Source organism: Acomys minous (assembly GCF_964271855.1).
Source record: "Acomys minous genome assembly, chromosome: 12".
NCBI classification, from domain to species: Eukaryota; Metazoa; Chordata; class Mammalia; order Rodentia; family Muridae; genus Acomys; species Acomys minous.
Window position 1 is genome coordinate 24141895 of NC_140493.1, and position 17265 is coordinate 24159159.

The 17265-nt window shown below is 53.0% G+C and overlaps 1 protein-coding gene across 2 annotated transcripts; it reads right to left on the reverse strand.

Moving 5' to 3' along the window:
- Nucleotides 1-269: 269 nt before the first annotated feature.
- NCF4 (neutrophil cytosolic factor 4) lies at nucleotides 270-16797 on the reverse strand. 2 transcript variants are annotated; one of them, XM_084749831.1, is made up of 10 exons: nucleotides 16483-16797; nucleotides 11698-11782; nucleotides 10966-11119; nucleotides 8447-8517; nucleotides 6756-6883; nucleotides 6058-6115; nucleotides 5292-5390; nucleotides 2150-2280; nucleotides 1844-1909; nucleotides 270-648 (listed from the first exon to the last, which is right to left on the reverse strand). In XM_084749831.1, the coding sequence occupies exons 1-10, from the start codon at nucleotides 16512-16514 to the stop codon at nucleotides 453-455; spliced, it is 1020 nt and encodes a 339-aa protein (XP_084605957.1). In that variant the 5' UTR covers nucleotides 16515-16797; the 3' UTR covers nucleotides 270-452. The 2 variants fall into 2 exon arrangements, with proteins under 2 accessions (XP_084605957.1, XP_084605958.1); XM_084749832.1 differs by having other exon boundaries at nucleotides 513-648; nucleotides 1813-1909.
- Between the last annotated feature and the right edge of the window lie 468 nt (nucleotides 16798-17265).

A 17265-nucleotide genomic window follows, 5' to 3' on the forward strand; every position in this document is an offset into this window, starting at 1 on the left:
TTTGCATCCTTGAGTCTGGGTCAGGACAGCAATGGCTGTTAATACCACAGACCCAATAGTTCTCAAACTGCTGACTGGCAGTGACTCTTCTCTCCATGTTGTGTGCATCTAGAGACTTTGAGTGGCTACTTGAATGTCCTGTTAAATGTGTGTTCACAGGGAAAGAGTTCACTGTTACTCCGTAACATCATCTGGAAAGATAAGAGGCTTTAGTCAATGGCAATTTACTCCCTGATCCTCTCTCCACAGAACTCCATTTCCCAAGTCTGTTCCTCAGGGACAGAACGGTTTATTTCATTCAGAGGTAAGCGTCAACATTTAGTAGAATCCCAGCCCAGGGGGCACACCCAGGAGGTTTGCTCTCATCCCAGCCTCCCTGATGGTCCTCGTGTTCTTAGAGAGTCAAAACCTTTTGCTGAGCATCTCATCCTTGCCACAGCGACCCCAGTGACTCAGGGCACAGTGTTGTAGACACTGTAGTTATCCTTCTGGGTGACGTGTAGCTTCCAGGTGAAGAGATGCTTCTGGGAGGGGAGGCCTTGGGCCTGTCTCACCATGAGTCCCACATCCTCGTCTGACAGCAGTCGAACCAGATCCCCATCAGCATCCTGGTAATTGAGGGCGATATCCTCTCTCTGGAACTCACGCCTGGGGGAACACACTGGGGTTAGTCCTTAGCTCCTGGAGAGCCCAGGGCCTTTGGATTTGAGGGGTACAGACCCTCATCATCCAAGCAGACTTAGGCCCATTCTTCACATGAGGGAACTGAGACCTCGAAGGAAGAGGGGACTTTGTAATCCTCTAATGGCCCAGCCTGAAGTGGAAGGCTTAGGAGTTTCCTAAGGGAAGGCATGGCAGCCCTGGGAGGCCTGTGGGAACCAGCTGACACCTTCTGGAGGAAGTCCAGGTTTCCACATGGATGGTGGGAACAAGTTCTGAGGGGAGTTCCCATGCACCGTTTGACCCAACAGGCCCAGTCTAATTGTCTTGCACACACTTCCATCCCATAATCCCACTTCTTGAAAGTTATCCCCAGAAAATGAGACAATATGTGAATAAAGGGTGACAATATGGTTGATAGTGGTTACCAAAGAGAGAGGTGGGCTAAGCCATTGAGAGGTCTTGAGTACGGTGGGCACGGCTAGAGGGGCATTTTGTGTGTGTGTGTGTGTGTGTGTGTGTGTGTGTGTGTGTGTGTTTATCTGTTTCTGCTTGTTTTGTGTGTATATTTCTGTTATAGGAATTTATGTATATTTGTGTTTACTTCTGTTTGTGAGTGCATGTTCTGTGTCTGTGTTTGTGTTGTATATAGTGTGTGTTTGTATGTTACATTTTGTATGTTTGTATATGTGTATGTACTCTGTGTTTGGGCTTGTTTGTTATATGTCGTGGGTCTGTATTGTTTCATGCGACTGTGTGTGAGTGTGCTTATGTGTGTGTGCATGTTTATTCGTGTGTGCACACACTGAGGGAATCTGAGCACATCCTAGAATGTGGCTACAGACGTCATAGTCTCATACAAGCTGCACTGTCTTTATCATGAGAGATGGGGCAATGCTGCACGGCTCTGTGAAGTAACTGTTCAGCCACAGCCTGGATCTCAGTGCTCTCAGCTAGAGAGACGTGTTCTAACAGTGGGTCTACAGCCACACACTGTGGCCTCAGCCGAGCCCTTGGCCCTCTGCAGCCTGCTCGGCTCCTCTCTCAGGCAATGTGGGCTGTGAGGACTGGAGCTGTCACAGGTGGGAGCCTCCTCATCTGCCCCAGTCTCCTCTCCAGGCTCCCTTCCTGCTCTCCTACCCACCCTCTCACCTCATGAGTGCTAGCAGGTCCACCCTCTCACCTCATGAGTGCTAGCAGGTCTTTGAACAGAGGGGTGCTGTTGAGGTCTTCCTCCACTGCAATGTCCCTAAGGGCGACAGTAGGAGAGAGGAAGCATCAGGGTGGAGGAGGTGGGACATGCTTGGGGGGTCAGAATTCAGTTCTTGCTGCAGCACTGTGGTTTATCTAGAAGGCAGTGGGAGCCACAGTAGCTGCTGGGGAGGGGAGGGAGAGACAACATGGAAGTGTTGACTGGGAGATTGTGGCATGACAGGGGTGGCAAGGAGTGAGGGGGAAGAGGGCCCTGTTCTCCCAGCAGGCCACCAACTTGATGGTTTTGACTGTGTCTTCATAGTAGTAGCAGCGCAGCCAGTTGGTGGTGTCGTCTTCCTCGGGGAAGTCCTTCAGGATCTTAACGAAGGACCCCGGGAAGATGCCTGTGGCTCCATGGGCTGTGCCCTGTAAGGAAAAGAAGAAATCAGGGCAGGGGCCAGATATTGGGGTTACGGAGAGACCTGAAAGTGCTTCGTGCTCCCTCTTGTCCTCTGGGCGTCACTCAGAGGCTTGGACCTCTCCTCTAAGCACAGGTCCAGGACACCGATCCTGTTTCTTTGTGTTGCTCTTTGTGATCGCTTAAAACTTTCATGACCACAAGTCAGAAGATGCATTCTTTTCTGTGAGCATGTGTGTGCACATGTGCATATGTAATATGTATGTATATGCGTTCATGTATCTACATGTGTGTACATGTCCTGTGTGTGTGTGTATCTATGTGAGTGTGTGCATCTGTGCATGAATGCCCATGCATGTGTGTACATATGCATGTGTATTGTGCTTGTTTGTGTGTGTGCATGCATATTCATGTGTGTATACATGTGCACATGTATGTGTACATGTATAGGCCAGAGGACAACTTCAGGCATCATCCTTCAGGATCTAGCTACATTTTTTTTCTTTTTGAAACAACGTCTCTCATTGACCTGGGGCTTGTCCCTACGGGTTAGTTTTTGTCAACTTGACACAGCGAGGGTCATCTGGGAAGAGGGAACCTCAGCTGAGAAAATGCCTCCATCAGATTGGCCTGTGGGCAAGCCTGTAGGGCACTTTCTTGGTTAATGCTTCATATGGGAGGGCCCAGCCCACTGTGTGAGGTGCCACTCCTGGGCCGGTGGTCCTGAGTTGTATAAGAAAGCAGGCTGAGCAAGGCACGGGGAGCCAGCCAGTCAGCAGCACTCTCCCATGGCCTTTGCCTCGGTTTCTGCCTCCATGTTCTTTCCTGTCCCGACTTCCCTCAGGGGCAGACTATGATCTGAAATGTGTAACCAAATAAACCCTTTTCTTCCCAAGATGCCTTTGGATATGGTGTTTATCACAGCAATGGAGAGCAAACCAGAACATGGCCCATGTGTGGTTGCTTGACTGGCCAGCAGCCCCATAGAGCCACCTGTCTCTGCCTCCCGGGGCTAGATAGTGAACATAAGCCACCATCACAAGCTTTTTAATGTGGCTCCTGGGATTGAAATCAGGTCCTGTTTGCTGCCTGAATCATCTCTGCAGCCCCGGGAATCACATCCTCTTTATGCCTCCACACGGACGTATAAACCAAGGCTCCTCTTCCTGCCCTACCCAGGCCCTTCCTGCAGCCTGAGTGCTGATGGTGACGATCTGTCTGGGATGTCGTCACTGTCACACCGTTAAGACTTTCCAGAAAAACACAACAGTGGTCAACAGTTCCTCTTACTGCGGGATGGTCACAACAGCCACTTGAGTGGACAAGGCCGCTGCCTGGCTTCTGAGGCTCAGCGCAAAAAGAGGCACTAGCTCAAGCAGCCTTGTCCCTACACCTGACACACTCACTGTTTCCAGCCTTAGGACACCAAGCACCTGCCCTTGGCCCATCCCAGAGCCTCCTTCAGACATCCCAAGGGCCAGAGAACGTCTAATAGTGACAATATTATGATCGAGTCAGCCAGGCCCAGATCAGGGACCTGGCACACAGCCACCCCTGTCAGTGTAGGGCAAGGTGGCAGTCTGGGGTCCAGCTTCAAGGTCTCATTCAAGCCTTCCCAGTCCCCTAACATGCACCGGGAACAAGGCACCCGGACTATCTGAGGACAAGGCCTAGACAACATCCGCCTCTCTCTCTCATCCCTGCCAGGAACTGATGAAGAAACAGTGTTTTCGTCACTTGCAGGAAAGGAAATCATGGGGTTGAGCAACCTCCTGAAGTACAAGAGGCCAGATAAAAACAGCAAGTGCTCCAGACGTGCTAGTCAAGCGCTCTGGTCCGTTGTTTAACACCATGGAGGGTGGGACCCAGAGCTTTGCACAGTAGGCAAGCTCTTCTCCACTGAGCTGCCTCAGGCATGAATGCACACTCTTCCCCCTCCCACCCAACCCTGCCCCCCTAACCCCCACCCCCCCAACCCCCCACCCCCGCCTCTGGGTTTTTGTTGTTGTTTTGTGTTTGTTTGTTTGTTTTGGTTTTTCAAGACAGGGTTTCTCTGTGTAGCCTCGGCTGTCCTGGACTCACTTTGTAGACCAGACTGGCCTTGAACTCACAGTGATCCGCCTGCGTCTGCCTCCCGAGTGCTGGGATTAAAGGTGTGCACCCGGGAATGGACACCCACACTTAATTACAATATTCTTGCTACTGGCCAGGGAAGTAACATTATCACATATGAGGCCCACATCTCTCAGACTGGCTGTGACCAGATGCACTGCCAACACCCAGTGGGAAGACCAGGCTACTGCTGAGCACCCTGCACCTTACAGAGTAGCCCTCCCTCTCCCAGGTACTATCAGTCCTCCAAAACCTACAGTGTCAGTTCTTCGAACCTCTGTTAGTGGTCAAGAAACTAAACAGAATGTGAAATGGCTGCCCATGCTGACAGCCGGAGTTCCACCTCCAGAACCAGCCTGGCAGAAGGGCAGAACCGACTCCTGCAAGCTGTCCTCTGACTGTCACATGCGCTGTGACACAAGTGTCCTGCTTCACCCGGCTCCACCATGCCTGTGACTCACAGGTCACCCAAAACCTGCCGGGAACCCCAGGATTACAGCAGAGGGCTTGTACTCTCGGGCTTCCCTAGCTCTTTCGTGGTGTCTGCCTGTGAAACACCCACACTACCCTCCTTCTTCTGCCCTCGCCTCCACCTTTGCCTCTTCCCTCGCTTCCCCATCCTCACTTCCACCCTTGACCCCGTCCTCCCCTCTCCTCACTTCGATCCTCAGCATCATCCTAACCCCCATCCTCATCACATCCTTGCTCCCACCTTCTCTCTAACCTCACCTCCCACTCCCATCAACAACTTCCCCCTCCAACTTCCCCTCTAATTTACATCCACCACTTTCTCTCCGACTTTATCCACGCCGGCACCTCCGCCCTCTCTGTGTACTCTCTGACATCACCCTCCATCTCATCTCTGGCCTCACTGAGCCTTGCTGTCTCTGCTCATCTCCATTCTCACCTCCAGCCAGTCCTTGTTGATCCTACTGAGAAGGAAGATCACATCCCCAGCTTTGAAACTCAGCTCCAGCTTGCTGTTCCCAGCGAAGTCGAACAGGGCCTGAGGAAGACACCATGCTGAGAGGGAGAGAAAAGACTCCTGATACAGGCCGCTCTGTTTGTGGGGGTTCAGGTTAGAACCTTACTCTCCCCTCCCCTCCCCCCCCCCCAACTGCGGAATGGATGGTCCTTTCAGAGCTGGTAGGGTGCACATACGGGAATGTGTGAGTGTCCAGACTCTGTGCTGGGCTTGTCTTGCTTCCCCACCCACCTGGGCCTCACTGTGAGGGGGGCTAGAGTCCTCCTATACCCCCCCCCCACTGCTCTCTACCTGGACACTACTCACTCTGGTTTTTTAAATGCCATTTGTGTGCTTCTGGGGGACAGGACCTTGTCTGAGGTTTTGGTCACAAGACCAGGCTTGCCCCAAAACAAAAACAAAACAAAACAAAACAAAAAAAATGAAAAAACAAAAAAACAGCAAGCTCTCTGGGTGAGCTGATGAATAATCACTTACTCTCCTGCTCCTAGGTGATGTGGATCAGGATGGGGGATAAGGCGATAGGGGTGGGATTGGGGGAGTGGTAGTGGTGTAGGGAGGTGGCCAGCATCATAGCTGAGTCTGTAGCCCCTCCTTCCTGACATGAACCCAGCACCATCCAAGATGCACAGTGGCACACAGCAGGTGTGCTACACAGCTGAGGTGGGTGAGGTCTAGCCTGTGGTACCTCTGCTCTTGGAGCTTCCATGCGGTCCATACTGGCGCCTTGTGGAGACACACCCTTGCTATGGAAAGAAAAAAGGGGCTGTCAGCCTTGAGGATCCCTCAGGACTCAGATCCTGGCTTCTGTGCGGCCACTGTTGCTCCCGCAGCCAGCCCCTCACCCTGTAACTCCCACCACTGCCCCAGGGCAGGTTGCTCTCCCACTGAAGACCCAGAGGAGGCAGAGCTTGCAGAAGGAGTGGAGAGACCACAGCTCAGCGCCTTTAACTCTTCACCTGCCCTCAGCTTGGCCCTCAGAGCCAAACTCTCCCAAACACGGTGTTACTATTCTATTTCAGTCCAGGAAATTGAGGCTGTGAGAGGTGCCTGCATAGCTGCAATTCAGACCATGCCTTCCTCGTTGCAATGGGAAGTGGCTGGGAAGAAAGGGAATTTGGGGGAGGTAAGGGCTTAGGATCGCTACCTGCTTTTCCTTGGCTTAAAGAAGTGGCTCACTCTAAGATATCAGTGTCACTTCACTACTTGTGCTGCCTCAAGGTTCTTTTTTTTTTTTTTTTTTTTTTTTTTTTTTTTTCTTTTCTGTGAAGGACTGCTTGAGAAGGGAGCACTGGACTCTTTAGAATGAGGAGCAGCAGCGACCCCTGGGTGTCAGAGATCAGACTCCGACTTAGTCTCAGAAGAGGTGCAGTGATAGTCACCTACATTTTGCGCGTGCGTGGTCGGAGCCTCCGGAGTGCCTGGGGCACCTGCTCTGCGTCATATGCAGACTGATAGAAGAAGATCCTGACGTCGGGGTCCATCAGCACGAAGACTGGCAGGCTCAGGAGGTTCTGTATGGAGAGGGCAGGACAGGGTGAGCAGCCAGCAGAAAGGTCTAGACAGTCCCGTTGCCACACCAGCCCTGTCTATTCATCTCTGCTAATGCAGTCTCAGGTGGTAATAAAAACAAGTTATTAGCCTTCAGCTGCCAAAATAGACAATTCCTAAGCTTTGATCCTGGCCTAGGGGGAGCAGGGTGGGGGATGCAGGGTGGGGGTGGGGGTCTCCAGAGAGCAATGAAGAGGGCTAATTACACTAGGAACTTATCCTATAACCCGGAAGCTAGGTTCAGAAGAGGAAGAGGATCTGCCCAAAGCCATTCTGCTCAGTAAGTAACGGCTAGGCCTCAAACTCGCTCTGTAACCAAGAATGACCTTTAACTGTTGATCATCCCGCCTCTCCCTCCTAAGTGTTGGTATTATAGGTGTGGGCACACCACGCCCACTTTATTTGGTACAGGGGATCAAACCCAGGACTTCTTGAATGCTAGGCAAACATTCTATCAACAGAGTCATAAAGAGGTACCATGCCTGGCTGTGGGGGTGGGGAGCAGATCTAGGAGATGACTGGGATGGGGGGGGTGGGAGGTGCTTGTAGGTTGATGTCCTCCACCCCATGCACACGCATTGAGACTGAGCTATGAGTATATGGAGCAGGGGAGGCTGACGTGACTACCTATCTAGGCCCACAAGCCTTGGGTGCCCTGCAGAGCTGAGGCCAGTTTAGGGGAGCTGCAGTTCTGGAGGCATCCAGAGTTCCATGGGAAATTTCTAAGCATCACAATTTAGAAGCAGTTCCCCACCGCACCCCCTCATTTTCTCAATAGAGCCCGGGTTCACTCAGTGAAAGCGGTGGGCTGGAGGAAAGGAGGGGTTGTCCGGTTTACAATCGAGCAAGCTGAGGCTCCGTGAGAGAGGATTGCTTGCTCATTCCAAGGCACCCATCCAAGCAACAGTCTCCCCAGCTGTAAAAAGCACCTCTGGAGCCTAGGAAGGCTTTCCATCAAACTGTGGCTTGGATGCTCCCATTGATGGAGTGCCCACTACCTTGCAAGGAGCACCAGCCCTTTCCTGCATAGCTGTCATGGGAGAGCATCCTTTGCTGGCCACCCTGGCCTCTGCCTCAAACACCAATCCGTCTGCATCCTCCTGTCATTTAAAGCTGACAGTGTGCAGAGGGGGAACACACAGAGCACCCCAGCAAGGATAGTGAGTGTAGTGCGAACCCATCTGTTCTGGGTTTGAGCTCAATCGGGACCCTTCTCTGGTTTGTGGGGGCGATGTAATCTGCTGTTATGCCCCCGCTGTGCAGGCATGAGACACCCTGTGTGGTTTTGTGGTTCACCAGCCACTGGGGCACAGATATTCTCCTGGGCTTGGAACAGTCAGGGATTTGTCAAGTGTGACTTCTTGTGACCAAGCTCCTGGATTCCTGAGAACATACCCTGTTTCTCCAGCTAGGCCTTCCAGATTGAAGATGGAGCTATGGGAACCTCAAAGAGAGCTCTGTTCTCAATTCATGCCCCAAGGCACTACCCTGCCCACTCAAGTATCATGAAACATGGCAACAGGTACCTTCATGTAGGCATTGAGGGCCGGGATCCGTGTCTCAGCAATCTCCTGTTTCACGCCCATGTAGATTTTGGCTGAGGAGAGAAAAATTGCCCAGAGCCTGGACCACATGGTACCTGCCCTTCAACTGCCCCACCGGTCAGATAACTGTCCAGTAACCCTCTCCACAGCTCAAAGCTCTTCTTGCCTTCTGTCATGGTGCCACAGTGTCACCAAGATACTTCCCAATTGCATCTTCCAATCAGACCATCATTAGAAGATAGGAGTTTGTTATGCCATGCCTGATCCTACACACAAAAGTGTGTACACATATATACACTTTCACTTTTATGCATACACACACATATACACTCAGCACAATGCAGGCACTCTATACACTCATGCAAAGCTCATACATACACAGACACATGCATATACATTCACATGCATGCATACATAGAGAGAAACATGCATCAACACAAATGCATCCACATTAACTTATATATACCTATTTATATATGTGCACACCCATACCACAGATACAGCTGCATTCTGGAACATGAGCATACATACATTCATATATACACACATATACAGTACACCTGCATGTACATATATGCAAATTCACATATAAGGACTATGAGCACATGTACACACACTCATGCAAATATATACACACAACATATGCACACAGATGAAACCTGGTTTTACACACAAATATATGCACACACACACATGAAACCTTCCTTAGAGGTTGCATATGCATGCACACATAGTCACAAGGCTTAGCTCTGAGCATAGGATCTCTGCCTGCCCTGATCACACTGATCTTCCTATCCTTAGGCTTGGATAACATTCAGGTCACCGCAGGGGCTTTCGAGCATCCCACTAGGTAGGGCTCCCCAGAACAATTATATTGTCATCTTGGTGGTGGGAGGTGCTTCCTAAGGTCCCTCTCATCAGGCTGCCATAGTTAGAAACCAAGGACCTCAAGCCCTACTCGCACATACTGGCACTGCAGAGGATTAAGAACCCATTGAGCAGATGAACAGCCATGTCCCTAATGCAAGGAGAGTGTCCTGGGGAAGAAGAAACAGGTGACGTCCAGTCAAGTGACAAATGCCCTCCAGGAGCCTTTAGTCAGGCACTTAGGGGATCTGCCACTCAGGGAGACACACCAAAAGGCAACCCTATCCAACCCCTGTGAAACAAGATAGGCAGGGTGAGCGCCTGTGATGCCAGGAGGGTGACGTATAAACGCTAGAGCTACCCGGGAGCCATGAACAAAAAAGTGACAAAGTTACAGACACCAGCTGGCTTGCCTGAGCATCCGTTCAGAATGAGAAAACAAGACAGGTGAGGATAGCACAGGGAGAGAGCTTGGCTTTGGCAGCAAGAAGGGTGGACCAGAATCAGGAAGGCGGGACAGGTCCTGGTGGTAGAGGAGGCCTCATGGAGGAAGAGAGTGGGAACAAAGGGAGCCTTCAGCATCTGGGCATCAGATCAGGACCACAGGACTCTGTCCCTAGAGGGAGATGCAAAGGTGAGAGACTGCAAGAGAAGAGACTCTGCAGAAGGAATGAAAACAGAATCTTTGGGGACCCTGGGGACAGGAGGCTCAGAAGAGAGGTTCCCTACAGGGCAGCTTGATTGCAGCTTGCGGGGGTGGGGGTGGGGGACAAGAGGCTGAGGAGCCTGTGCATATGCTCTGCAGAGAGGGCAGCATGGCAAGGAGACAAGCCAGAACTCTCTCAAAGGATGCTGGGAGCAGATGATGGGTGGTGAGGATGGAACCTGAAGAGAGAGGTGCCAGCTCAGAGTGGCTGAGTCCCCTCCTCACCACTCAGAACGTGGGAGGGGAATGGGGTGGGGGGGCTTGACTCTCAGCTCAGAGTCTTTGTTGGAGATGGATGCAGAGAATGGGGTTCTTTCCAGAGTGGGGAGGTGGGGCAGTGCACACCTGGGAGGTGGGCTGGAAGAAGGGCAGGCTTCTACAGCTTAGGGAAGATGTGATATGACACAGGCAGGGGCATCTCCAAGGGCTTTCTTGGGCAAGCTCAGGAGCGGGTTGCAAGGGAGATTTGGAGGGGGTAGGGGATGTGGGAAAGAGACAGGGAGGACAGGGATGGAGTGAGGTTATCTGTACTCAGAACCATGTGGTACCCTGATTCCCCAAGGGACAGAAAAGGAGAGCTTCAGCATCTGTAAAGGCTGGGGCTGTGCCGCTGGAGAGCTGGCCACATGGGTGGCTGAGGGAGACAGAAAAGCCCTCCGGAATGCAGATGCTGAGTGCTCCCAGCCCAGGCTCTCTTGGTGGCAGATGGCTGTGGCAAAGTGACTGGTCTGGCCCCCCAGAGGTCAAGGGTTACGAGGCAGAGGCTCTAGAGGCGGCAGGCAGGGCAGACACCGCCAACCTATAGCTACAAGAGGGGCACCAGCTGAACAAATGGTTTGCAAAAAGGGCTTGAAATAACATTCTGTGGAGCCAGAAGGTGAGGGAAGGGTCAGGGCCAGCTCTGGGCATCTGGCAGAGTGCAGCCTACCTGGCAGTGTGGGCAGGGTGCAGGTGAATGGGCTGCTCTTGCTCTCGGGCCCGAACCGCTCCTCCAGCTTGCTCTGCAGGGCGTGGAACTGGCGATACCGGCGATAGATGAGATACTTGGATCCTCCTTTTGTCTTTACCTCGATGACAAAAACCTGAGGGGAGAGGCACCCAGGGCAGGGCATCTAGAATTAAGGGGGGTCTGGGAGGCTGGGGGTGGTTTATGAGGTAGGAGAGCTGGGAGATGGAGGGGTCTGGAAAGTGGAGAAGGGTGGGCTGGAGAGGGACTGGGAGGTGGAAGGGCTGGGAAGGCGGGGAGACTGGAAGGTAGAGGCACTGGGAGGTGTAGGGGGGATAATGGGGGGGGGCAGAGATGAGCACAGGCACTGAGGTAGGGAGAGCTTAGAGCCCAACAAAGAACCAGGAGGTCAGGGCAGAAGCAGGATGAGGTCAGAGGTCACAGAGAAAGCCAGAGGGCAGGCGTTCTCAAGCCCTGTAGTGTACTGAGTAAGGTGAGCCTTCCCTGGAGTGTTCCATGCTTCTGGATGTGTTCAGGAGCACCTTACGTTCTACCCAGCAGGTGTTGGCAACCACCTTGTCCAGAGAAACCACAGTCAAGAGTCTTAGAGAATTGCCAGAAAAAAATGGCCCTATAAAGAACTACTGAGACAGGAGACGAAAGGTAGAGGGTCAGGGGTTTGTGGGCAAAGGACCAGGGGTTGCGGACTCTTACAAAGTGGCTGGTGAAGCCCCTCTTCTCCTCGATGTCAGCGATGTTGGCTGAGATGGCCACATCATCAGGAAGCTGCTCAAAGTCACTGCAAGAGGGCAGAGGGAGGAGCCCACTTACCACCTTGCCTGTTCTGGGCAAACCCGGCTGATGGAGCCCTGCACTCCTCATTCGGAACCCTGTCCATGCCTGGCTCCTCACTGGTGCTGGAAACCCAGAGAAGTCAGGACACAGGGCAAGCCCTGGGCATGAGTGATGCAGAGCTGAAGTTGGATGTCACCAGCTGACTTCTAGTCCAACCAATCACTTGGCAGCCTTGCTGTTTACCCAGGAGCCCGCCAGGTGCCAGTACCCACTCTTGCCAGCCTTGTGCTAGGCTATGCATCACAGGATGAAGAGTGCACTGGGGAGCCTACAGTGCTTTGTGAGTGGAGGAGGGGTCCCCCACAGTTAAAGGCTTAGTGCATTGGGCATCGTGATTGGGAAGTGCTGCACGCCTCTAGGAAGGGAGCCTCAAGGGAGGTCCTTGGGTCCCTAGGGCTGGCCTCGAAAAGGACTGAGGGACCGTGTTTTATTCTTCATCCCCTCTGCTTGCATCTGGCTCCAGCTGCAAGTGGGGTTGGCATCCGGATCTGCAGCAGCCACAGTGCACCCACCCGTGAGGCAAAACCATGGCGCAGAACAAAAGAATCTGCAGTGTCGGTGTCGCGCTCCCTGAGCTACAGAACTAGTTGCAGCCTTTCTCTGGAGTTGCTCTGTGGTAAAGAGCAACCAGTCACTGTTTAAGCCAAGACCGGTCTCTCTTCTCCCTGCTCCCTGGAAGAGATAGAGATGGAAGAGAAAGAGAGCGGGGGAGGGGGAGAAGGATGAAGAAGGGGAGAGGCTGAGGAGGGGGGAGGAGAGGGAAGGGAGGGCAAGGAGGGGGAGGTAGAGGAGAAGAAGCAAAAGTGAAAAATGGACAATGCGTTTTCAAGGGCTACATGACCAAGATATGGCAGCCGAGCTGGAATGAAAGAAAAAGATAAGGCAGGAGTGCTGCCTGCATCCGACCAACACAGGGAGGGGCGGGGCTGGGGGGGGGGGGCTCAGGCCTGCTATTGTGAGAGGCCTCTGGGAAGACATCCAGCAAGAGGCTGGTGTGTAGGTGTAGAGATTAGCATGGCGAGACTGGCTTGGGATGGCTGAGGTGAGAACCACCTGTTTGTTGCTTATAGCTGTGGTTAAGACCCTTAAATGAATGGAAGAGGGGCTGAGAAGGGCAAAAAGAGAAAGAGAAAACAGGCCACCAGGCACAGCCGGGGTCACCACTCTGGCCGCTTGCACACAGACAAGGAAGCAGGAAACTGGTGTAGCCAGGCATTGGTGGCGCCTAGCTGTGATCTCAGAAATTAGAAGGCTGAGCAAGGGGAGTCGGGATGGGATGGAGAGTTCTAGATCAGCCCGGGCTGCAGAGTGAGGCCCTGTTTCAAAAACGGAGGAAGAAGAGGAAGCAGAGGCGTAGTCGAAGGGTGTGGGAGAGATGGAGGATCATAGGATGACAAGGAAGACGGAGGAGGAAGACAAGGACAGAGGAGAAAGAGGGGGAGGGGGAGAAGGACAAAGAACAGGAAAGGATAGGGAAGAGGAGGAGGAGAAAGGAAGGCAAGGAGGAGGAAGTAGAGGAGGAAGAAGGCAAAGTGGAAATGAATATGGAAGAGGGAAGGTGAGGATGGGGAAGAGGAGGAACTGGAGGAAAAACTGGGTTCTCCTGGTAGTGCCTGAGAGACAAATGGGACAGTGTGTCCCATACCTCACAGGGTGTGTGGGCACCAAGAGCCTGCACATCCTCATCTCAGTTCATGCTGCTTCCATGGTCCCTTGGTCCCCTGGTCTGTCCTAGGTTGACACACCAGGACTTAGAAGTCACCAGGCGGTGACTAAGGGAGTCAGAGGGCCAGCAGGGGTATCTCCCAGGCTGGGGCACCTCTGTGGCCACTCACTTTTCAACATGGCCCCTGAGGACACCTTTGGAAAGAGTGGCCTCACCCACTTCCCCTAGAGGCTTAGTACATTACTTAGTGCAACACTACAGTCGATGGTAATTTCATGGGCACTGAGGCTGGGGTGGGGCAGAAAGGAGCTGGAAAGGGAGAAATGGCCATGGGCCATGCTAGAAGTTTAGGTACCACTGATAGCTGGGAGTGCTCATTGAGATCACATCAGGGACTAGGTACCCACTCCCTGGAGATAAAGCCACTTTGGAAACTTGAGGCACAGAGAAGTTAAGGATCTTGCCCAGTTAGGGAAGCTGAGGTTTGAGATGCAGCAGCTGGGAGAGCTTGGATGAACCCCAGCACTTGGCCTGTTCCTACATTCTGCTGCCTGGATGTGTAGAACAGACACTGCTTAGCACACAAAGGACCCCAGGTCTCTGCTTCTTGTACTCTATAGTTCTGAGGAGTGAGGAAACTAATTACCCAATAAGTAACGGCCCTGCTTCACCACTGCCAAGGTCTTTCTGCAGGAGAGAGGACCCCATTACTTTCTTCAAGGAGCCAACAGTGCGGCAGAGGACAGCTTGTGGGGGTTAGGACTGCCAGAGGGAAGCGGGGTTCCCTACATCCAGGGTAAGGAAAGTGCAAAGGAATTGGCTATAGGGACAGGGAAGGCCTTTCAGGCAGTGGCTAGCACAACTGCCTCTGCCCCCGGGGGGCACCTAAGAGAGGCAATTTCAAGGGACCTCAGGCAGGCAGGCAGGCATGGCCAGGGTACACGAGGCACAATGAACACAGAGGAAGCCAGACGCAAGCAAGTCCCACAGAAGGGGGCTTCATGCCTCATGCTAGAATCTCAACTTGACTTTGGGGTAGAATAACCTGGAAGTGTGTTGTCAGCACAGGTGTCAGAAGACACAGCCAAACAGGGCCTGATCAGGCTGGCTTAGGACTAGAATTCTATGGCTCTCTCCATCCTCTGGCTCTTCCTACCCATCTGAAAATAGAGACAACCAAGTACTTATGTCATGTGGTCAGGAGAGCCACTCTGTGACAAGCAGGATCCCTACAATACCACAAGAGCAGGGCCGCTCTTGTATGGCATCCCTAAGTGCCCAGAATTTGCACCGGGAGCTTAGTAGGTTCCCAGCAGTCGCTTGCACCTGAGACAGAAGGTGCAGTGTGAGCAGTCTGGCAGCTTGCTGGGTTGGTGTGGGGAGAGGGCAGGGACCTGGGGAAGGTAGCTGTCCCCTCAGGCCCCACTCAGGTTCTGCTGGGTTGAGACCAGGCTCTGTGCACATAAGAGCAGCTGGTGGTGGTCCACATGGGGACCTGATCTGGAAGAGCCCTGAAAACTGCAGGTTCGTGGTACCTCAGTCACAGTAGGAGCTGGACGTGGGGTTAGAGGAACTAAACTCCGCAGCTGCCCTTGAAGAGAGGCCCTGTTTAGCTTTGGACACTTGTCCACAAGCTTCTAGAAAGTGCTGTTGTATGTACTGTCTCCTTGTTTGTATCTTTGCTGGGCTGGTACCCAAAGAGGACAATGGGGATGCTGGATCTGATGGCCCTAGGACCTGGACCCGTGACCCCATGAGTTACAGAGGGGAGACACCCCTCTGAAGGCGTAGGACAGAGTGGGCGGAGGAAGCACACAGCCCTGCTTACCTTAATCATCTGAGCCCTGCAGCCCAGAAACAGGAAGGGACCCAAGCCTCAAGCAGCTCCAGTTTCTAGAAGACTCAAATTTGCATATCTCAGTTTCCTAGGAGAACTAGGGGGTCAGAAGGGCTGGAATCATGTCCTGCAAGCCTTCTCTGACCTTTGACCAGCAGAAGCCCGAACATTTTTTTTTCCCCTGAGATTACATGGGCCCTTTGCTCCTACCTGGGCCTCATCAGCCAGACCCGGCTGTGGTGTCTGTCAGGCAGTTCACATAGACACTAGCTCCTGCTTAATCCAGGGGACAGACTCCCAAGTCTGTCATTTGGGTCCCTACACTCAGATGGGAGCACAGACCTGGCTCCAGAAGACACTGCTCATAGGCTGACGACTCAATATCAGAAGGAGGTGGCCAGGCTTGGGGCTATCAGGCCTCGCTCTCCCTCTCTGTGCAATGTCAACTTTGTCCAAGATAGAGCTAAAGCTAGGTCATTCTTGGGCTTTCACAGATTTATTGAGCACTTAGTGCAGACCAGTACTGTTCTTCCCTCTCAGAGACAAATGTGGGATCCAAAAATACAAAAAACAAAACAAAACAAAAACCAAAAACAACAATAACAACAACAACAACAAATACACTCTTGGAGCAGACAGAGCAGAAGAAAAATAGTTAATAAGAAGACTCCTGACCCCCCCCCCCCCCCACACACACACACCATTGTGCCAGACATCTAAGAACTGTGTAGTTGGAGTGAGGGGTCAGGGAGCAGAGCCAGGGTTATCTGAACCTAGGACAGGAAACGGGCCGTTTCTGTCTGAACAGCAGATGGAAAAGCCACCCTGACCGCAATGTGGTACCAGGAACCCCGGAGCCCAAGCCCCAGGACACCTGTGCTCCCAGGCTCTGCCGCCCACTCATCTTGTAGCCCTTGGATACAGCCAAGCCACTCCCCATTCTGAGCCTTAGAATTCTCATTGGTGCCCGAGGATGCTCACAAAGTCAAGGTTTCAGAAACAGTTGCGGAGGCCTGCATCTCTGAGTTCACAAATTGGACTCAGTGTTGATACACTGGTACCAGGCGACAGGGAGAGGATGCGGAGTGGGGACGGGGCGAGGGGCGGGGGATGGGGGTGGGGCAGTGTTACACATTCTCACCTCTCTGATCGCAGTTGCTGGGCCAGGGCCATGGCTGTTGGGTAGTCAGGAGAGCAGGTGGGTGAGGGCCTTGCCCAGCCAGGCCCAGGCTGAGTTCACTTCTCACTTCCTCCTGCGTGCATCCGGGAGCCTCCTGAGGCTTGGGGCGTCCCCAGGAGCAGCCTTTGAGGAGGTCCCACCCTCCCCAGCTTCTCTGGACCCTCCCTGAAGTACCTCCTTCGAGCTCTGAGCTGCCTTGGCCCCACACTTCTTCTCACCCACTTCCCAACAGCACGGCAGTTGAGGAAGTGCTACCCTTGTGTGAGACCAATGGCTTTGGGGACTTCCTCAGTGCCTGTCTCTGGAGCTAAGCTCCACCCATCATAGAGTGGTTTCAGCACTGGCTAGTCCATCAAGGAGACCTGTGGCCCTGGGGACTCATTGTTCAAAGGACTCCTTGCCTGAGTCCCTTGTCCAAGGTTCCAGGGCCTGCCATTCCTAAGCTCTGGTAGAGAGATTGCTTCTGTCAGGAAGCTCTCCCACTATCTCTCCCTCTATTATGCCAGGGTGTGAGGGTTGGCATATGGCCCATCTTGCCCTCACCCTGGTGCTCTGGGCCCTGAGATCCCACATTCAGCTGGCCCGGAGCCGTCAATCACATAGATGGTCTCATTACAGTCTGCCTCCACTGTCCTATTCTGCCCTATTCGGCTGGCCTCAGAATCCCCAAGGCCCTGCAGGCTGCCTACTCTCACAAGCTCTTTCTTCCCTCACTGCCTCCTCCTCCGCTCCAATGCTCCCTTC